This window comes from Poecilia latipinna, unplaced genomic scaffold, assembly GCF_001443285.1.
Source record: "Poecilia latipinna isolate Pla-1442-1.1 unplaced genomic scaffold, P_latipinna-1.0 Scaffold96, whole genome shotgun sequence".
Classification (NCBI taxonomy): Eukaryota; Metazoa; Chordata; class Actinopteri; order Cyprinodontiformes; family Poeciliidae; genus Poecilia; species Poecilia latipinna.
In genome coordinates this window covers 628,093-648,589 of record NW_015112712.1, presented here as the reverse complement: position 1 = coordinate 648,589, position 20,497 = coordinate 628,093, and the positions used below count along the sequence as shown (strand labels likewise).

The 20,497-nt window shown below is 44.6% G+C and overlaps 3 protein-coding genes across 9 annotated transcripts in view; 1 reads left to right on the top strand and 2 right to left on the bottom strand.

The window, feature by feature from the left end:
* The first annotated feature begins 489 nt into the window (after positions 1-489).
* Positions 490-4,331, top strand: LOC106942661 (protein FAM195A-like). The gene is made up of 5 exons (XM_015025993.1): positions 490-990; positions 1,069-1,138; positions 1,599-1,738; positions 3,152-3,250; positions 3,993-4,331. Exons 1-5 carry the CDS (start codon positions 936-938, stop codon positions 4,061-4,063), a joined length of 435 nt encoding a protein of 144 aa, XP_014881479.1. The 5' UTR covers positions 490-935; the 3' UTR covers positions 4,064-4,331.
* Positions 3,506-10,989, bottom strand: trap1 (TNF receptor-associated protein 1). 2 transcript variants are annotated; one of them, XM_015025979.1, is made up of 18 exons: positions 10,783-10,989; positions 9,891-10,064; positions 9,722-9,804; positions 9,489-9,629; positions 8,587-8,658; positions 8,250-8,410; positions 8,051-8,160; positions 7,890-7,963; positions 7,620-7,775; positions 7,331-7,451; positions 7,139-7,208; positions 6,281-6,428; positions 6,006-6,191; positions 5,788-5,926; positions 5,614-5,699; positions 5,082-5,227; positions 4,924-4,996; positions 3,506-4,830 (listed from the first exon to the last, which is right to left on the bottom strand). In XM_015025979.1, exons 1-18 carry the CDS (start codon positions 10,889-10,891, stop codon positions 4,729-4,731), a joined length of 2,151 nt encoding a protein of 716 aa, XP_014881465.1. In that variant the 5' UTR covers positions 10,892-10,989; the 3' UTR covers positions 3,506-4,728. The 2 variants fall into 2 exon arrangements, with proteins under 2 accessions (XP_014881465.1, XP_014881473.1); XM_015025987.1 differs by having other exon boundaries at positions 9,891-10,061.
* A 1,499-nt stretch (positions 10,990-12,488) lies between these two features.
* Positions 12,489-20,497, bottom strand: part of crebbpb (CREB binding lysine acetyltransferase b) — a 40,812-nt gene continuing 32,803 nt past the window's right edge. For 3 of the 6 annotated variants that reach the window (XM_015025935.1, XM_015025950.1, XM_015025943.1), the window contains exons 20-31: positions 19,546-19,656; positions 19,396-19,452; positions 19,218-19,295; positions 18,482-18,549; positions 18,234-18,384; positions 17,975-18,121; positions 17,767-17,880; positions 17,520-17,685; positions 16,580-16,747; positions 16,237-16,398; positions 15,854-16,135; positions 12,489-15,722 (exon numbers count right to left, since the gene is read on the bottom strand). In XM_015025935.1, coding sequence (XP_014881421.1) covers positions 13,446-15,722; positions 15,854-16,135; positions 16,237-16,398; positions 16,580-16,747; positions 17,520-17,685; positions 17,767-17,880; positions 17,975-18,121; positions 18,234-18,384; positions 18,482-18,549; positions 19,218-19,295; positions 19,396-19,452; positions 19,546-19,656 — 3,781 coding nt within the window. In that variant the 3' untranslated portion in view covers positions 12,489-13,445. The remainder of the gene's footprint in view (positions 15,723-15,853; positions 16,136-16,236; positions 16,399-16,579; positions 16,748-17,519; positions 17,686-17,766; positions 17,881-17,974; positions 18,122-18,233; positions 18,385-18,481; positions 18,550-19,217; positions 19,296-19,395; positions 19,453-19,545; positions 19,657-20,497) is intronic. The other 3 variants (XM_015025970.1, XM_015025953.1, XM_015025961.1) reach the window with 1 other exon arrangement.

The window sequence follows — 20,497 nt, the reverse complement described above, 5'->3', positions numbered from 1 at the left end:
AAAATAAAAACATCTGAATGGAAGGCAAGTGCTTTTTTTTTTAAATCATTGTATAATACATCATTTGAGTCTTAAAATGATATTTGTTTCATTTGTATTTAAATGTTTGGTGAGGGACGGGGAGGGTAAGTTAAATGTTTAAGGTCTTCTGAATTTTTACTCAGAAATTTACTTATGAAAATGTGGCCAAATAAAAGTCAACGATATTTATAGTAAAATGTAAACAGCTGTTATCAGCTTGTGTGTGTGTGTGTAATATAAACAGAGGCCGTTGGCAGGCCTCTGTTTATATTACACAACTATTCTTCAAAAAGAAAACTTGAAGAAAAGTTTTCTTTTTTTCATGCACAAAAAAAACAGATGATCATCCACCATGTTACTGTAATTAGTATTAATCGGCGATAGCTGTTGTCCCCCCCCCCCAACCCTCCCTCCTAAAATAGTTTGTATTATTCTGTGGCTGCAGGGACACGACGTAAAAAGGGGACACTGTCTCTTTAAGGCGTTAAAGGAGGCGTGTAGGGGACGTCGGCAAGACGCGTCCAGAGTCCTGTGAATGACTGCCGCTGCGTGTGGTTATGTGACATTGTGACAGGACAAAACTCACCAGAACCAAGCGGTTCGGATTCGCGTCTGCAGGTGAAGCAGAATCAGAGGGCAGGGACTCGGGATCCGGAGATGCGTCACGGCGGCTGGTGTCTTTACCCACAGAGGAGCTGCGCGGCGCACCGCTCACTTTCATGAGATTACAAAACAGTTTGGCCACTCTGCAGCCAGCGTGTGAAACTCAGCCTCAGCCTGCCTGTGTGTGTGTGTGGGTGTGGGTTTTTTTCTTCCCCCTCCTCAAATTTCAGAAGAATGTGTTCACCTTAAAGGCCTGAAACAAAAAAAAAAAAATAAATTACTGTGAGCAGCGCAGGTGGATCTCCTCTCGCATGATGTACACAATCACAAGAGGTCCCAGCAAACTGGTCACCCAGAGGAGAACAGGTGAGTCTCCTATAACTTTCAGCAACCTCACACCTTAACTTTCCTGATTCTCAGGGGCGTTTTTAATCGTTTCTGCAGGACCCACTCAGCAGCTGGAGAGCAAAATAAACGACTTCAAGCACAAACAGACGTCCTGGAACATGCCCGAGTGAGCAAACCGATTCTTTTTTTTTTTTTTTTTTTACACTCGTTTAAAATGAGAGAAACCTTCAAGTTGCCAGAAATGTGTGTGTGTGTGGGGGGGTGGGGCGAGGGAAGGTGGGGGTGTTCTTTCACCTGCTTCCTAAACCCGAGGAACTTTCTGCCCGTCACGGTGCGCTCAAGTGAATCTGGGTGCAGCAGTTTAAACCTCCTTAATCCAGAACACACCTTAACTCTCTGCCTGTCGTTACCATGATGACTTTGAGGCAGCAGACGCGACCCTGAGTGTGTTTGAGTGTGACCTTGGCAGCACATGCTCCCTCTCTCCATTCAGCTGTTGCAATCCGACTTCTGCCCAGTCAAGCGTGCTCGAGTTAGTTTAGGTTCAAAGGGTTATTTATTTATTTATTTTATTATTATTATTTTTTTTTTTAACAAAATCTCTGATTTCTCTTTCCGCTTGCCAGCCTTCCTGCACCCAAGATAGTTTTCAACCGCCTGAACGGGAAGAGGCACCATCAGCCCGCTCAGGCGCTCCCCGCTGACTGCAGGCACGAGGAGGCCTTCTCCCCGGAGCACGAGGAAAATGTGAAGTTCATCTCCGAGGGTGAGGAGGAGGAGGACTAAACTGAGCTTTTCATCGTCTGCGCTGCTCTGGTTTCTGTGAATGACTTGGCTACTATCAGTTTTTTTTTTTTTTTTCCTTCCAAGGCGACTCCCACACAGCTGCTCTGACACTGATAGAGCAGAGAAACTCTCTCACACCCACATTTCACACTCGTCAGGGCAAAAGTGCTGAGAGGAGGGAGCTAGAGTGGGGGGGCTTTTGATTTCAACCCACAAGATGCTCTGATTGGATTTTGAAGGATAGAGAATTTGTTTGAGTCGAAACAGTCTGGGGTTTGTTTGTTTTTTTGTTTTTTTCCAACATTCACAGAATCCCCGTGTCTCTGGGAAACCTTGCTTGGCTCGGCTGTTTTTGCTTTCTGTCTCCTGCCAGTTGTTGGCATTGAAGCTCGGCCACAGCAGCCCATAAACAACTCCAGTAACCTTGTGTTTGATTGGACAAGGCCGTAAAGTAGAGCCAGCTCTGTAAAAAAGAAAATACTGCTGTTTCGTTCCCATCAAACCTTTTCAGTTTTTCACACAACTGCCACAAGTTTCAGTGTGTTTTAATAGACCATTACGAAGTGGTTTATGGTTTTTAAGAGGAAGGAAATTAAAGTCCAGTAAATAAATAAACTCCCTCCAGAAGTCCTGCAATAGAAGTCCTGTGTGAAATCTAATCTGAGCGTAAATGCACCTGTTCTGTGAGGTCAAGCTGCAGGCGCTTCCTAGAGAACATGTTAAACAATATTCGAAGCTTTGAATATCACGCAGAACAGTCAGAGAAAAGTGTGCGGCTCAGTTACAAACATGCCAAGGCGGGGCCTTTCTAAACTGACGGGTTGAACGAGGCCCAGCAGAGATCCAGAGTTCAGGGGGGAGACGACAGTCGGCGCTCCACCGATTTGGTCTCCCTTCACCAGGATGACCAACAATGTTTGTGAAATGGCCCTGTCAAAGTCCAGACCTTCATCCAGTTTTGAATCTCTGGAAAGAATTGAAAGTTCAGACAGTCAGTGTTCAGCCTGACTGAGCTTGAGTTGTGATGCAAAGAAGAATTGGTGAAATTTTCCCAAATATTCATCATTTTAGTTTTTAAGACAATTTTCAGATCATGTAAATCTCATTGCTCATTGAAATACACTGAAGTTTGTGATTATGCTTTGGATACGGTCGTAAATCCCTGCAGCTACCATAGATTTAATCAGTCACACTGCATGTGGCTGAGACTCTGAATGATTAAAAATACAAACATTTCCCTGCAGTGGCCTTTGTTCTGGTGGGCTTTTCCCCCCCCCCCCCACTTCCCCCATCCCTGTGGGTGTGTCACTTTGATGCAGAACTGTTTTCATATTTCTTTATTGAGCACTAATTGTTAGACATGCGGTTGTTAAAGAGAGCTGCTTTCATTCAGCTTGGCAGGAGGTGGTTCAGCAGGAGGAAGGTCGAGGAGAGCAGGACTCCCAGACGGCGGTTTACTACAAAGAAACATCTGCCGCTCCACACATGGACAGTGAGTGCAGCTGCTTGTCGTCTTCCTCCAGTTCGGCTACAAATGCACGAAACAGACAAATTATTCAAACGAAGAGCGAGCTTTGATTATGTTTTTTTTTTTTTTTTTTATCGTTTTTAAAAAGAAATTAGAGGCATTTTGCAAAGGGCGTTTTGAATGTGGCCCTGTAGAAAATAAGAAACTATTTCGTTTAAATCACTTGCACATTTTTAAGTCAATTTTTTTTTATTGCTTTGTTCATAAGCGTGTCAACACTAGAAGGCGAAACGCATTTTAATATCCAGTTTTGAAGCTCATTGCAGTTAACAGGCAAAGTTTATGCACAAGATATTTTACATGAGTTTTATGTTATCACAATGAAATCTGCCAAATGGTGACATTTTAACTCCGTAAAGCAAAGCATATCAATTGTGTACTTAAGACTTTTAAGTTTTAAAAAGTACTTGCATCAAAAGCAGTATTGAGGAATCCTTTGGCTAAATATTTTTCACATCTAAATACAAAATAATATTCTAACAGTGGACATGTTTTGTTAACTTATGTAGTTTCTGATTATGACCACTAGAGGGCAGTAAAGGCAGCAAAAAAGCCTATGAAAAATTAGTTTTTTGACCAAGTTTTTATTCCAATCACGATCCTGAACAGCATGATTTTATTAATCTTTTTTGGAGCAAAATCGCACAGCATGTCTTTAGGTTTTATTTTAAACCGATGCGTCCGATCCTCGTTTCTTCCTTTCCAGGCTTTGTGCCCATAGATCTGGACGAGTGGTGGGCCCAGCGCTTCTTGGCCAACATTGACAAGCTGTCCTGACGCTCCAGACTGGATCGGATGCTGTTTGCCAGTCAGGAGGCGAGAACTGAGGAACGGCTCACCGAGGGGAAATGAAGCCTGCTTCTGTAGGCGTGACAGCTCAGACGACCCCAGAGTGCTTTTGATGGACCGACGGCGCTGGGACGCCGACCCCAAAGCTGCCGAGAGCTACTTCAGCGTCTGAAAGACCGGTTGCATGATAAGGTTTCTGGTGGTGTCGATGGTCACAGCAGAGACGGTTTGAATGCAGTAAAATTGTTTTTTCCAAGACTTCTGGGTTTATCTTTTCTTCTTTTTTTTATTTCACAGCATTTGTGGTTCCCACTTTAATAGTTAAACAGCTTTATTTGGCAACTGATGGCACCATCCCTAATCTTAAATGTAGTTTATGAAATGTTTGGAGATTTAAATTTGAGAACAAGACGGGGAAACTTTAAAACTGACTTTCACACACCAGACGTGAACGGAATGCGAGTCCATCAAACATAAACCAAGACGTTTGTCTAAACTTCTCAACCAACCAGGCAGAGAAGCTTTGTTTTCATGCCGATTTGTGCAGCAACAAATTCCCCCGCAGCAGTCTGTATCGTTCTCCTGAACTGTCCTCGGTCAGCCTTTCTCGTTGCTGCGAATGCTTCAGGCGGCATCCAAACCGAGACGAGCCGTCAGTGTTTCTCCAGAGCTCTGGCCAGGAGCTCATTGAGGCGCGAGATCATCGGCCGGGGGTCGTCGTTCAGGCCGGCTGCAATCATGGCGTTGTCGTAGATCTGAAACGAGCGACGGTTTAACATCACCTAATCGGTTCCAGCTGTAGATGTTTGACATTTTGTTTGAAACTAGACAGAAACGAGCTTCGGTACCTGTTCCAGCAGCAAACCAGCCAGTTCAGAGTTTGTGTCCTTCAACGAGTGCAGCTTCTTGATCAGATCGTGTCTAACAGGTGAGGAGAGGAGTGATGGTTAGAAATCCTTACTCGTTTCTCTTGAAAGAAACAAAAACGGTGAAATCTGTGTCTTACCCGGCGTTGAGCTCCAGGGTGGGCTGCAGGATCTGGGCCCTCTCCTCAGCAGTGCGCGCCAGCTGCTGGGTTCGGAGGAAGTGGCGGGCCGCGCCCATCTCCAGCACCGTGATCATGGCGGGATGAGTGTCGAGACGAGGAGTCAGCTGAGCGTTACCAAAAAAAATAAAATGACATGGTTGTGGAAATACGATTTCAGTTCGATCCTGCAGCAGTATTTACATTTAGCATCACGGGGACACATTAAGGACAATCATCGAAGGAGTTTGCTGAAATGACTACATCTGGGTTAAAAGCTCTTGGGTGCATCATTCAAATTGGAAGATGAGTGGAAAAGCCAATAACTTTAGGGAGGGACCTGAACAGATGCTAATTTCATTCAAACTAGAAATGTATATTCATCACAAATACTGTAATAACATCAGTTTCATTTTGTGGCACGATAACATGCCAGACATCTGATTTTCATGGAAAGATTATTTGGAACTTTTCAGTCGTTGTTCCCTAATGTTGACATCATTCCTGCGGTTACCTTTACGTTTGTGACTCGGGGACCCAGAACGTTCTTCATCCAGGCCATCAGGTCGTCCGCCTGCTCCTGCGTCAGCCGCTCAGACGCTGCGGTGGAGAACAAGGCCGGGGGTTTACAGCCGCGACAGAGATCACCGCCCGCTCCGCCCGACCTCCACCTGAAGGCGGGGCTCACCTGGCTTGCTCTCCTCAAACTTCTCCTCCTTGTAGTGATCCACCACGATGTCCGTCTCCACCGAGATCAGCTTCTTCTTGTCAAACTCCCTGAGGTGAAGCAGGGTCAGCTCGTCGAACTGCTCGTAGCAGAACAGGACCTGCGAGCATCACCGAGTTAACCCTCATCTGGCCTCTCGCTGCATGAAAACATTTTCAGTCGCTCGTTCCGTCTCCCACCTCCATGTCTTTCTTCTTCATGGCCTCGAAATACGGCGAGTGCTCGGCCAGATGTCTGTTGGGGGCACACAGGTAGTAGATGTTGCGCGTGCCGGCCTTCATGCGGGATCCGTACTCCATCAGGTTGGTCTGCTGGCCGGCCGGCAAAGCGGACGACTCGAACCTCAGCAGCTTGGCGATGTCTTCCTGCAGAGCGACAGACCAGCAGGTGAGGACTACGCTCCTAAAAAAAAAAAAAGCCTGCTGTGCGGGGAGTAACGTGTCTAATGCAGCACCTTCACGTCCTGTTCCTGGGTGGTAACGATGCCCTCCCGCATGAAGAGCCCGTAGTCCTCAAAGAACTTGCTGTACTTCTCCGGGTCCTTCTTGCTTTGGTCCAGCAGGAAGCGGATCACTCGCTGCTGCAGGACATTTCGAAGCTTTCTGAAGGAGGAGATGCACATCAGCACATATGATCACCAGGATTCCCAAACACTCAAACTTTTCCAGATGGAAATTTCCAAAAGTTCTCGGCTCCTTTAAGACAAGCTGGAAGCTTAGTGAATTTACACCAGATAATATTTACACTGCAAAAACACACAAACTAACAAGTAACTTTGGAGCAAGATATAGGAGCATGTTTTACGTAAACAATTTATTAATATTGATTTTTTTTTTTTTTTAAAGCACCACTGGCAGATCATTTAATTTTTAACAAGGGAAAAAGGTCGAGTTATAAGACTTTTTTCTGGAACAGGTAGAAACTAGAGAGGAAGAGTAGATGGAAGGCCAACATTGATGTATCAACCTGGGACAAGATATCAGGCCAAACAATTAAATTCACCAGTTTGAGAAGAGTATTAAAACTCTTTGCTTTTAGCAATAGTTGTATCTAAAATAAATATATAAATCCCAGAAAATGCAAACAAAAATCTGAACCAAAGAAGCTTAGAGAGGGAGATTTGTAGAAACCCGATATCAACCTTACAAATTAGATTTTCAACAAGACCGTAAACATACATTTTTTTGAATGTAGTAAAGCTCCAGAACTTTAATCTATCTGGACTGTATGCTTTAAACCTAGAGATTCTCAGGGAGAGAATGAGCCACAATCAGAAAACAAAAGGTTTGAATTGAAAAATACTTCACTCTACCTGATGAGGGCGCTCTCCTGCAGCAGTTCTCTGCTCAGGTTCAGGGGGATGTCTTCGCTGTCCACCACACCTGCAGTCGCAAAAAAACAAAAAAAAAACAAATGGTTACATTCCTGACGTGACGTGTGAGATGGAGCTAAAAGGCAGAGCTGAGAAAACCGGCGGGCTGAAACGTTCGGGACGACGCAGAACCTCGAAGGAAGCGCAGCCACTTGGGCAGGATGTCGGTGGCTTTGGTCTGGATCAGGACCTTCCTGCTGTACAGAGCCACGCTGGAGCCCATCTCTCTGCTCACGTCAAACATGCTGGGTTTCTGTCAGACGGGACCGGGATCGGTTCAGTTTTATGCGATCGTAGACAAAAAAAAAACTAACTTCGTTCAAACATTTTTCTCATCAAATCAGCTAAAGTCGTACTTTTTCCCTCACTTTATTTCCCAACTTTCTCGGCTGACCTAAAATTTCACCAAAACACCCCTCACCGCGTCAGGGACGTAAAAGATGCTTCGGATGTTGAGCGGCGCGTCGGCGCGGTAGTGCAGCGTGTAGCGCGGCTTGTCGTAGGCCTGAGCGATGTAGCGGTAGAACTCCTCGTGCTGCCAGTCGCTGATTTCTTTAGGCTCCATCATCCACAAGGCCTGGTGGACAAAACCCAAACAGTAAACACTTTTGAAAGCAGTCGACAGGCTACAGAGTGTACTCAGTAAGTTTTGCGTTACAACACTGAAGATAACGGAAGGACCGAGGCTCACCTGCAGAGTGTTGAGCCTCCGTCCGTTCAGGAAGATGGGGAAACTAACAAAGTTGCTGTACTTTGTCACAACGTCTGAAACAGATTGGTCGTGGAGTTGCTGTATGAATTTCATTGCACGCAGTTGTGGTTCGGTCGATCGTGGTGCAGTTTGAGTTTTACCTTTAACTCTGTCCTCGGAGGAAAACTCCTTGCAGTCGTCTTTGAGGTGCAGCACGATTTTGGTTCCCTGTTGAACGCCGCTGGCTTCAGCGATCTCAAACAGTCCAGAGCTAAACGAGGAAGTGAAAATGTCCATTTTAAGTTTAAACTCTTTTTTACAAATATAAACAGAATAAACGTGGTTTCAGTGCTCTCTCACCCGTCGGAGGACCACTTGTATCCGGGAGCGTCCGGCTCGGTAGAGCGGGAGAAGACGTCCACACGGTCAGCCACCATGAAGGCGGAGTAGAAGCCGACACCAAACTGACCGATGATGGTGCTGCTGGCCTCGGCCTGGTTCTGCAGGGCATCTAAAAACGCCTGCAGTGAAGAGGCCAGAGGAGATGACGAGAAGGACGCAAACACATCAGTTACAAGACAAGTTCGACTTAGTTAATATAAACGCACAGCCAAAGCTCAGTCAGATGAACATTTATAGTCACATGTCTCCATAGCAACCACCACTGGGGTTCACTTTGCCGAACATGAGCACTGACCTTGGATCCAGAGCGGGCGATAGTACCCAGATTGGCCACCAGCTCCTCTTTGTTCATGCCAACTCCTGTGTCCTATCACAGAAGCACAAATTGTCACTAAAAAGTTAAATTCAACATGCAGCATCACACCACCACCACCAGATGGCAGCACGTATGAGAAGTCAAACAACAGAGAAGGGAGGTTTTGTCATGTGTTTAATATTTGGAATGGTTGAAATGTTCTTAAATCTTAACTTTATACAAACAAGTTTTCAAACCACTTGAAAATTTCCAGTTTTTTCATGCTACGGTCACCTAATTTGTAGAAGTTGTAGGGTTATCAAAATGTAGGAATCTGTGAAAATCGATTTTCTTGCCTATAATGTCTGAATTTTTTCATACATACGTGAATATAAAAAAAAAAGCTATTTCTTATACCATCATCAATAACTGAACTGCTCTAGATTACTTCTCAGAGGATGAATGCAAACAGTCTTTTAGTAAATAATTGAGCTTTATATGTATTTCAGGGAGTTACAAAACACTGCGATTTTCATTTCAGATGCAATTTTATCGCATTAAAGTATAAGCTCCAGTGGCGCTCTGGTTCACCTTCAGCTCATTTACTTATTTCATTTTATTTAACCAGGAAGTCCATTCATAACAGATACAAAAAAAAAAAAAATTCTTCTAAATCCTTTAGGGAATGGAAAAAAAAACTGCTGGTTGTACAACCAATGAAGCCGCTGTGCATCAATAGGGTAAACAATGTCAAAATTAAAATAAAGCCAAGATATCACAGGTTAGTAATGCTTAAACATGCAGTGCTGGGATAAATCCAACAGTATTTAAATCACAAAGAAAAGCAATAACAATAAATTTAAAGGCCAAGATAATTATCATCTGGCATTAGATGTGGGTACCTGAATGGTAAAGGTTCCTTTAGTGCCGTCAGTCTGCAGGTGGATTTCCATCGGAGCCGTTTCCCCACCAGCTGTGATCATTTTGTGTCGCAGCTTTTCCAAGGCGTCGCTCCCGTTAGAGATCAACTCCCTGATGAAAACCTGGCGGAATGAGGGTGAGTCAGGAAATGGATACAAAGGAGCGCCGACAACACTTGAACAACGTGGAGGAAATGTCTTTCACAACTTCTTACCTCCTTCTCCGAGTACAAAGATCTGGCAACAATGTCCAGAAGTTTCTTTGTTTCAGCCTGAAATTCATGTTTAGAGAAACCACCTGAAAAACATTTTTTGAAAGAGTGACACAGAAGCCTTGAAGTTCAAGAAGGAGAGAAAGAATAACTTTGCAGCTGTTCCAGGCACCTTGCACCGACTCCGTATCGGTGATGATGGTGTGTAAAGGTTCTTCTTCTGGCTCTTTCTCCACTTCCTGAGTGCTGTAGAAGGACTGCTGGCTGAAGCCCAGAGAGGACCACTGAGACCTCCACACAGAGGGCCGGCTGCTCCACCTCTGCTGCTGTCCAACCTGGAGATCTACTGGCATGAAGAGCACAGGGAAGAAAGCTGCTTACAAGTACAAATAAAGTATACACAACAAATAAAAAACATACACTTTGGACTTCTCAGGAACAAGCTGTTTTGGCAGTCTCTTCAAATATTGTGTAAATTGCGATGTTCTTTTTTCACATGCAATAGTTCAAAACAAAACAAAGAACATCTTGTAAGTTATATGTATGTTTAGCCACAGTCAGTGATGTTTCAGTGCAGCATCCAACAGGACATTTTACAGTTGTTTACAAGCTGAATGGAGATGATGCAGTTATCCTCATCACTCACGCTCAGTTAAAAGCCTATTTTTACTACAACTGACCTTGTGTAGTTTTCCATACTCGTGATTGTGTAGTCTTAAACTAACACCTCGATTTTAAAAAATATTATATTTCTTGTATTTTGTACTTTCATGAGCTACAAAACATGTTATTTAAAAATAAAAATATAACATAGAATGTATCCCTGTTTCACTTGGTAATAATTCAACTTAACGTTCAAATATAAAGAGTTGAATTGGTATGTTTTTTCAGTTAATAGCTATGCTTGCAAGGAGCTCAGTCTTTTTTTTTACTCGGTTTTTGTTTCCGAGTGAACAAAACAAATATTTAACATCACTAGCTGAAGATTATTAGTAAAAACATGCAGTTCCCAGTTGATGGAGCGAGGCTAAGCTAACTGCGCCACCTGACATAACACTACCTACCTCGCGAGACATTTAGCGTGCTCAGTCCACGCGCACAAGACGTTAACCGTAAATTGGTCCTGTGAGAAGAACCGAGGATGAGCCGAGCCAGGCCGAGGCAGCGGGACATATTGAGAAATGTTAATAAGCAGGTGGAGACCCAAAGTCACCGGACTGGGGGACACACGCTGACCGGTGAAGACCGAAAATGAGGCTGCGCTTGAAAATGACATCACCAGGGTGTCTAGAAATATGCCTGATGAGAATTGGAGAAGGAAGGTTTTATATTATTTCTGTTAGAAAACAAATGTATTAACATCTGTAGTTTTAATAAGTGTTCCATTAAAAGCACTTTTTTACTTTGCATTTATTTTGAGAAGTTAATGTTAACTTTTAAAGGATGCTAGTCCAGTGGCGTTGTTCTTCACTTACACTGACAATAAAAACAGCTTGGTGATTAAATAAATGTACTTCCCCGTGTGAATCCAGTTTCCCCAACTCACTTCCACATATGGGGCGAATATTCGTTTGAAATTGGCATATAATTTAGCCCAAAATAGACTTATCCAAAAGGTTACATAATGGTCCTATCACGACTACCTACGGATAACCAGGTGAAATAATTAGACCTACCTGAGTCGCCGAGCTGTAAAGTTGATTTATTTATTTATATATAATTCCAGGTATCATTTGGCAGCTGGCACCGACTGTATACCATTTGACAACTCTAAATCTCTGGGGTTCCTCAAAGCTTCATTATCGTACCGCTTTTATTCAGTATTTATATCCTCCCACAGCTCCGATTACGATGAAGAGATTTAATATTCATATGCTGATGAGCCACAACTACTATGATGTTAGGGGAGTGTCCATAACATCAATACATTTCCTCCAGCTTGAGAAGGGAATACATTGAAAATATTGGACGCTTTTAATTTTCTCTGGTTTCGTCATGTCTTCTTTACTCATAAGAGTCAGCTCATCCAAAATGGTGCTGCTACAGTCCAAGAAATTACTACACTGGCTCACTGGTTGTAAAAGGGTAAGTTTAAAATCTTAGTTTATGAAGCACTGAATGATCTTGAGTAAATTCATTTGAGAGTTGCAGGTCAGGGATGGGGACCCTATGCAGAAACTGTTTAAGATCTGAGACTTGGTTTCCTGGATTGTTCCTATAAAAGTAAAAGATTACCAGTTAATTTGATCAAATCTTAACCAGTCAGTGTTTTAAATTTACGACACACATTTTCATATGATGTTTCATTACTCCCTCAATGCAAAATTAACTCGCTTTCCAAAACAAATCTGAAACCCAGCGAGAACTTTCATATTTCAGAGAAAAGGGTGACATCCTGCCTGGGTGAAAACGGTTTATGTAGTTGGGTCCAGAAAGTGGAAGAAGGGTTAAGCTGCAGAGAATCAATAGAGAACCCCAGGCTGCGGCGTCCCAGATGGATTTGAAAATAGCTGTAAGGATTCTGTGACCACTTGGACGTAGAAGGATCTTTGTATCCTCCAGGAAGTGCCAGTGTCGCTGAGAAGGATGACGTCTGGGTTTCCCACCTGGACCGGCTGCCCTACGACTCGAGCTTGGATAAGTGGAAGACAAATGATGAATGGGACCAGAAGAGCAATTTCTAAAAGCTCTAAGCAATCAGTTTCTTCCTAAAATGCTTCTCCACACTTTCAATGTTTGAATGTTTGGTTGTGATAGGTTAAGAGACAGATTCTGTGGCACACAGGTTTATTTAACAATAAGGTATATAAGTACGAAATGAGCCATTTGAACCAGTTTATACAGTGATTTCATTCTCATTTTCTGCATATTTACAGTACTGTCTAGCTGCTTGATTTACATTAGAGAATAGTTCCTCATCAATTCAAGTTTAATGCGAGAGAAAAATGCTGCACAAAACTCTCCGAACACAAATCAGCAGTCAAACAATTACATATTTCCCACCACAGGCAAAACAGCATCAGTACTTAATGACAATTTCTTTAGAATAAAGAACAGACAAAAGCAAGGTTTGAAAATCTGCAAGACAATCGCTGGGATCGGGCCAGGTAAAAAGAAACATTCTGGCACCTGTGAACATGAACAAGTTTCAATGCAAGCTTCTCTTTCACCAGCATGTTGTGTTTGTGTGTGCAATAGGTATCCTAGGTCTATACAAATACGTTAATCTCCTTTAGACTCTGCAAACAGGAAAGAAATTAAGGCTTTCCTAAAGGCAGTCCTTTTGAAAAAAATGGCATATTAGAATAAATTAGCCAGGAACAGGAAAAACTGAGAAACTGGCGAAAAACTTCACAGACAACTTTACAGACTTCGCAACACAAATACAATATTTATCTGCAAAGGTACAAAATAAGGATTTTTTTTTGTTGTTTTAAGATTTTTTTTTTAAAAAGTCAATTGCAAATCATAAAAGAAAAATAAAATAAACCAGCAAAGACCAGGGCGAATTTCTTACAATGCTGGTCTGAACCAAAAATATATTCTTTGTCTTTGTTTTCTTTTCAACAGCAATTATTAAATCACTCTGTTTTCAGAAAAAAGGAGTTTGTGGTGTAAGGAAAGTTCACAGTCCGTAGGCCTCCAAAGACTTTTTCTAAAATCAGTAAATAGAAAAAGAAAATCTCAGCGGGAAACTGGAGCAGGCCTTTCTTTCTGTCTCAAAATGCTACAATCCTTCAACGAACCTCTCTAGCGTGTCTCCTGTCGTGTCGCCCACCATGTTCATGTCGTTGCTCAGCCCTCCTCGGTTTGGTGTGTTCAGCTGTGGGAGCATTGCGCTTTGCTCAGATGTTCCCATGTGTCCCTGGTCCATAGAGCCCGACATGGGGCCGAGGCTTGGGTGAGGGGAGCTGGAGTGGAGAGCCCCGTGCTGCGGCGAAGGCTGGGGTTGTATCCGCGGGGAGGAACCGGAATGGGGGGCTTGTTGTGAAGGCGGCCGGGGCGACTGCACTGGAGCTGGGGAGCGGACCTGGTTTCCCAGGGTGTTGGCCATGGTCTGACCAGGTAGATGAGCTCCAGGCTGGCCTTGGCCCTGCAGCAGATGAGGCTGAGGACTCATCGGGTTGGCCTGCCCAGGAGAGCCCATCTGCTGCTTCATCATCTGATTCTGAAGCATGCGTTGCTTGAGGTGGTTCGAGATCCCTTCCATACCCATGCCGGGCTGGCCCATCTGCGACATGGGAGGAACCGACCCCATCGGACCGGAGCCCCCTTGCATAACCAACTGCTGATGCGTGCGGAGCTGGGAGAAGCCTGGGGGTCCCTGCTGCTGGGGGGGGAACTGGCTGTGGCCCTGAGGCATTCCCGTCTGCTGCTGCATCTGCTGCATCCGGAGCAGCTGTCTGTGGTACTGAGGGCTTCCATTTTGAGCCGTATTCATCATCTGGCCTTGAGGACCCATGGGGGCCATACCCTGGGGACCCACCAGCTGAGGAGGCTGCTGCTGCGGAGCCATCCCGGTTCTCTGCATTTGGTTCATAGCTGCCATGGCCTGCATCCCAGGCTGGGAGCCCAGCAGGACCTGAGGGTTCTGCTGCTGGACCTGTTGCTGTTGCTGCTGCTGCTGCGGCGCCGCCTGGCTGGCCTGGTACTTGGCCGCTCTCTGTTTGATGAAAGCCGCCATGAGGTGAGGATTGGACTTAAGGATGGTCAGCACCTGCTGCTGTTGCTGTGGGGAGCTCGGAGACTTGAGGGTGTGCAGTAGTTCCTGCACGGCACTTGGCGTAATATTTCCAGGCATTACCCGGGGCATGTTTGGCTGCTGTGGTGTCATTCCCTGTTGGGGGGGCCCCTGAGGAGGCATGACACCAGGCATTTGGGGGCCCGACTGCTGTGGCATCATGGGCCTCTGCATGAGCGGGGACTGCTGAGACATGGGGTTTCCCTGAGCCTGCTGGGAGGCTGTGGGGCCTTGCTGAGGAGGGACCAGTGACTGATGGCCTTGGGCATTCTGCATTCCCACACCCCACTGACCCTGCGAAACAGCCTGCATCACCTGGGGGCCCCGGTGACCCTGCATCATCTGCATTTGGTTCTGAATGGGGCTCATCATGCGTGTCTGGTTCATGGGCATCCCGTTCATGGCGTAACCCGGCTGCTGCTGCTGCTGCTGTTGCTTCGCCTTTGCCGCCATCTCGATCTGTTGCGCCACCTTCATTGCTGCCAGCAGCTGCTGCTGCTGCTGCTGCTGCTGTTGCTGCGGCTGCTGAGGAGGAGGAGCCTGCTGCTGATGCGGCATGTTAGGCATAGGGGACAGCTGCTGATGGAGCGGCGATGACTGTGGCCCAGGTTTACCTTGCGGCCCAGGCGTGGAGGGCTGACTGCTGCGGCCGTTGCTGGGGAACCCTTGGCCCAGGTTGCCGGGGTTTGGTGGTTGTTGTTGCTGAGGGTGGTTAGGCATGGGCTGCGGAGTCTGGGGCGTGTTAGGTTGCTGCACAGACGTGGGGGTTTCTGGAGCAGATGAGGTAGGTGGAGATGGCATCGGCATGCCTCTTCCAGCCATGGTGGCCATTCTGCGGCGCATCATCTGGGCCTGCTGCAGCCTATGCTGCAACTGCTGCTGACGAAGCTTCTGCTTGATGTTGAGGCAGAACGGAACCGGACACTTGTTCTCCTGACAGTGCTTGGCGTGGTAACAGCATAAAGCAATCAGCTGCTTGCACACCGGGCATCCACCGTTGGTCTTGCGCTTGCAGCCCTTAGTGTGCTGAACCACCCGCTTCATCTTCTGGCAGGACGCGAGCGAGCAGTTGGCGTTCCTGCACTGGCAGGCGTGCACCAGAGACTGGATGCAGCGCTGGATGCTGAGGCGCCGACTCTCCTGAGGACTCTTCGAGGCCTCGCCGCTCTGACTGTTGCTGTCGTCGTCGATACCCAGGCCCCACTTCACCATCTGGTGCTCGTGGCCCTTAGTGTTGTAGCAGTTAATGCACATGTCATAGTCCTGATGACAGATGAGGAAATGCATGTTAAACTGGAGATCTGAGCATTTATCCAGTCTCTAAGCTCTGAAATGTAATACCATTTGAACTTCTTCTCACATTTACCCGCAGATTTCATGAATTAGGGTCTTACCTCACAAACAGTGCAGTGCCAGCGAGTCTCCACATGATGCTTGCATTCGTTGCATGTGTAGACAAAGCGGTCCTGGCCCTGGTTGTGCAGCTCCACCAGCATGCACATGGAGCTCCACTTGCATCTTCTGAGCGAACTGAACTCCCAGTGCTTGTCCCTGGCCAAAGTCAGGAAGGCGTCACGGCCGTCCATGAGGTCGCAGGTCAGCAGGGGGTCGGGGTCCATGATAGGTGGGAGGGTGTTGATGACAGGCCCCGAATGGAGGTGAATTACAAAAAATACCTAGAAAAGAAAAAAAGATATTGTAGCATTTAACAGCTGCTTGGCTGAATTATCTCTTGTAGGGTTCCCATTAAAGTTCAACTAAACCGCAGGTTTCTCACCTCCTTGTGTTTCTCCATGGTGGCGTAGAGTTTTTGAGACAGATCATTGGCTACATTTGGCATGCCAGGCTTCTTCTTATTGGATCGGCTGACGCTGCTCTTGTTCTTGTTGGTTTTCTTATTATTTTTCTTTTTGGCATTCTTGCTGTCAGCCTGGACTCCCTTGTAGGGAAAACACAAACATTTTGGAAAACGGAGTCAAACCATGATTGTGTAATTAGGCTGAGTGGGTCTACTTTCGCTGGAAGGTTTTATTAAGCCAACACTTCAGGGTGATCAAATCTTTAGTGCTCAGCTGATGGTATAAAACAAAGAGCTAAGTCAATCCAGCTATCTAACATACCTCTGTTGTCTCTGAGGAGGCCGTGTTCTCCTCCTTCTTTCTCTCCTCCTCCTCCTGCTCCAGCTCCTTGATGCTCTCCTCCAGCACATTAGGCCAAAAGTCGCCCTCAAAGTATGGCAGCTCGTTGGCACTGGTCAGCCTGTCTTCTGTTGCCTGCTTGAAAATGTCCTGAACAGAAACACAACAACTTCTTATCTCAAGCAACGGAGAAGCAGAACCACCACATCAGAAAAATCACCATGTTCTTGATTTAAAACTTCCCATTATTATCGTATTTGTGGTCGAATTGCAATTTTTAAACTGAAATGAACTCTAAAGAAGGCATATAAGCTACAGGCACAAATGTCATAGGAAAACAAAATGGGTTGTAAAAGCATGAAATATTAAAAACAGAAAAAAAAATCTTCCTGTTGAAAATAACCACATTTATTAGAGACTGGGAATATGCCTGTTTGCCACAAAGTATACAAGATTTAAAAAAATATATATATTAATACCCATATTTTTCCATCATATCAATCTTTGGATACACCAAAAACAAGCTGAATTTTTTCCCCCAATTTGTAAATTTTGCTCGTTATCAGTTTTTCCGCTTGAATTAGCTCCACTTAGGTGTGACATTATTCCCAGAGATTTAACATAAAATGTTTAAAAGTTCCAATAAGATGCTCATGAAAACTATATTCTTGTTGAATGGGGCAATTTTAACAATGATTTCTGTTATATTGATTATTGATAAAGACTCAGGCCATTTTTTAATGTTCATGTTCAGGCACAGTCGTCAACTTTCCTCTTATTTCTAAAGACAAACTCCTCAAACTTGTTTCACAACAGAAATTTCCACACATCTTTCTAAAATACATCGTTTTAAATTAAATGTCTCAAAGTGAATTATATCTGTCTTAGTAACTTTTTTTTTTTTTTTTGCTTGTTTTCTAACCTTGTAATCATGTATGATCCTCTCTGCAAACGCCTTGTCAAGCATCTTCCTGTACCACTCCTGCAGCCTTTTGGGTTTAGGGATCTTCTGGTCCGGAGGGTGGCAGTGGAAAATATAATCATCTCCTTCACTTGGTGGGCAGGCCCAAATGTGACCCATTACGTACCTGCTCAGAAAATACACAATGAGCACTACGTTCCTATACCACATAGGAGGAAGGTGAAAAACACAGGGTGCTTGGACTTACCCAAGTTTCCTCACATACTCCAGGTAGCCTATCAAGATCTCGTGGTACACTGCAGTCCTTAGCACACGTGGCTTGAAGAAGTGAACGCTGTCGAGGTATGATATGTAAACCCGTCTGAAAGAAAAACAGGGCAAAGCATTAAAAGCCTAAATAAACTGACAAATTAATAAGACATCTGTTAAGGTTTTTGTTGAACTGCAGGCATTACCTTGTGTTTGGAAAAGGGCAATCTGAGCCATACTCCTGTACGTGCATGCCGAAGAAACAAACGTCCACGCCGTCGATTTCCTCGAATGCAAAAAGTGCTTTGGTTCTGTAAGGGAAGCTCGCCACCATCTCACCTGAGTCCACAAACCTGTGGGCGCAACAACAAATAATCAGCCACAATACAAACAAAAGAAAAACACAATACATACAAGATCAAAGGGCAATGTAACTTTATCCATCTTGGGTGTAAGCTGCCTCACCTAGACTTCATGCCAGGCTTAATATCCACAGTTTTATCAGAGCTGGCAACAACTCGCACAAACACTTCACCAGCTTCTGGGTGGTTCTGCCTTTTTAAGTACTTGTTTACTCTGTCTTCAATGTACGTCCCCAACCTTGTAGTCTGCAACCCTGGTAAAACAAAACCATTTTAAAATTAATTCAGATCAAAGACATTTAGTTTAGTGTAAAATATTAACCTTTTTCTTTTTCTCACAAGTAAACTCACTTTTTGCTGAGAACTTGTTCTCCTTCCTTGTTTTTCCAGATTTTCTCAGGCAATTGTCACACACGAAGCTGGAGACAAATTAAAGATTTGGTCAACCTACAAGGCTTTTGGAAAATACAGCGCTTCGCAAAAGTCAATTGATTTTTGTCAGATCATGAGTAGAGCATAACAGTTGATTGATGCTCTTTTTTTGTAACCAATAAAATGCTGTAAATTGTGGTGAACATTTATATGTGGTCAACTTCCTGTTTTTGCAGATTCTTCTCTGTAAATTACCCAAAACTAAGTCAGATTAGACAGAGAGTGTCTGTGAACGGCCATTTTCAAATCCTGCCACAGACTGTCCGGTAGATTTTGGTCTGGACTTTGATTAGGCCAGTATCAAACATTAATCCACTTTGATCTAAACTATTCCAATGCAGCTCAGGCTATACGTTTAAAGCCACTGCCCTGCTGATTAAACAATTGTCTTCCAATATTTAACATAACTGACCAGTAGTCATCTCCATGGTAACGCCACAGCACGATACTGGCAACACCATGTTTTGATGGGGAGGTTATTAGAGGAACTAAACATGTCAGAGTAAAAGGGTGAATAAATGTCTAAAGAACTTTACTCTGTTTGTCTATCACATAAAATCGTCTGTAAGGTGGCAGTTGGGGTAGCAATACTTTTATGCTCCCATAAGAGCATATTTAGTTCGTTTTAGTCACGGTGTTGAAGAACAAGACTCACCCAGAGGGCCAAATGACATCGTAGTGCAGCACACAGATCTGATGCATTTTTCTTCCACAGTCTTTACATTCAACAAACCTACAAAACAGACAAACATATTTCATTTTCACCAAAAGTTACATCGAAACAGTCCACTCAAATACTGTTGAACTTCTTGTGCTGGCCACAGCGCACTCACGGTTCAGGGTCCAACGTATCGTTTTTCTTCTTCTCAAACTGATCTTTAGATATTTTCCTACACGGAAGAGAAACAAAGAATTACGTTGACGTTGGCTCATATGAGACAAGAAGATGACTCCCGGCAGGTTTTCGGGCTTGGGCCACTCACGTCTGCGGTTGTGCCGGGTCGTCGCCCAGGTTCACACTGTTGCCCTGGATCTCATTGAAGCACTTCTCACAATAGTGATACCTGTCGGCAATAAGGCCATATTTGGGTGAACTGCAGCCAGCACACACAGTAGCAGCACAGGTGGGAGAGCGCAGAGGGAATGGAGCGCATGGCAAGAAGGACGAACCGAGCATGGGCGGATAGACGGACAGATAGATGGACGGACAGACACACACAGGCAGAGGTACAAGTTAGTCACAACTGAACTGGTCATGATTCAGCGTCTCATGCAAACTGGAAAAAACGATGAGGAAGGCAAAATACTAAAAACTTTACGTTAAGAAAACGTTACCAAAAAATGTGAAATTATTTCAAACAGCATGCTGGCTGAATGGACACTTTCACTGTAATGGTTTATGACATGACAACATGCACCAGGGATGGTGGGAGTGGATGTCAGGTTGGTCAGAAGAGGCAACGATGCAATAACAAATACATAAGCTTTTATTTCGAGCTAACATAGACACTCTTCATCTATAAATGTAACCTTTAGTCTGCATGTAAAGAGGTGCATAACTGGCTAAAGGGGACATTACATTTTGACAAAATTGCATTGAAAGCCAATAGGTTAAACAATGATTCATGTAAATCTCTGGAAAATACTTGTCATTAAGATGGGAAACATCAAAGCATTTGCAAGAGTAGGAAACTGTATTGTGTTGCACTAAGGCGCAGTGGCGCATTCAGAACAGAAGGGGGGGCTTTGGTGCCAGATTCTTGTGAAAGTAAACCTTTGAACTGAGCACAGACTGATAAAGAAAGATGTCAGTCCGTCCTGTGTGCAACCCTCGATTATTACTATCTCATTACCTGAACGTTAGGGGGCGGGGGATGGGTGTAAAGTGTAAAGAGGCTTTCTAAACCTTTACAAGGATTCAAGTACAGCCCCCCC

Excerpts from the sequence above, each read along its gene's own strand:
- LOC106942661 (XM_015025993.1), top strand. The coding sequence starts at position 936 with ATGATGTACACAATCACAAGAGGTCCCAGCAAACTGGTCACCCAGAGG. Across the intron at positions 991-1,068 it reads GGTCACCCAGAGGAGAACAG|GACCCACTCAGCAGCTGGAG; the intron begins GTGAGTCTCCTA and ends TCGTTTCTGCAG. Across the intron at positions 1,739-3,151 it reads TGTGAAGTTCATCTCCGAGG|CTTGGCAGGAGGTGGTTCAG; the intron begins GTGAGGAGGAGG and ends GCTTTCATTCAG.
- trap1 (XM_015025979.1), bottom strand. The coding sequence starts at position 10,891 with ATGTCCCGCTGCCTCGGCCTGGCTCGGCTCATCCTCGGTTCTTCTCAC. Across the intron at positions 7,964-8,050 it reads CTCCGAGGACAGAGTTAAAG|ACGTTGTGACAAAGTACAGC; the intron begins GTAAAACTCAAA and ends AATCTGTTTCAG. Across the intron at positions 6,192-6,280 it reads CCCAGGAACAGGACGTGAAG|GAAGACATCGCCAAGCTGCT; the intron begins GTGCTGCATTAG and ends GTCGCTCTGCAG.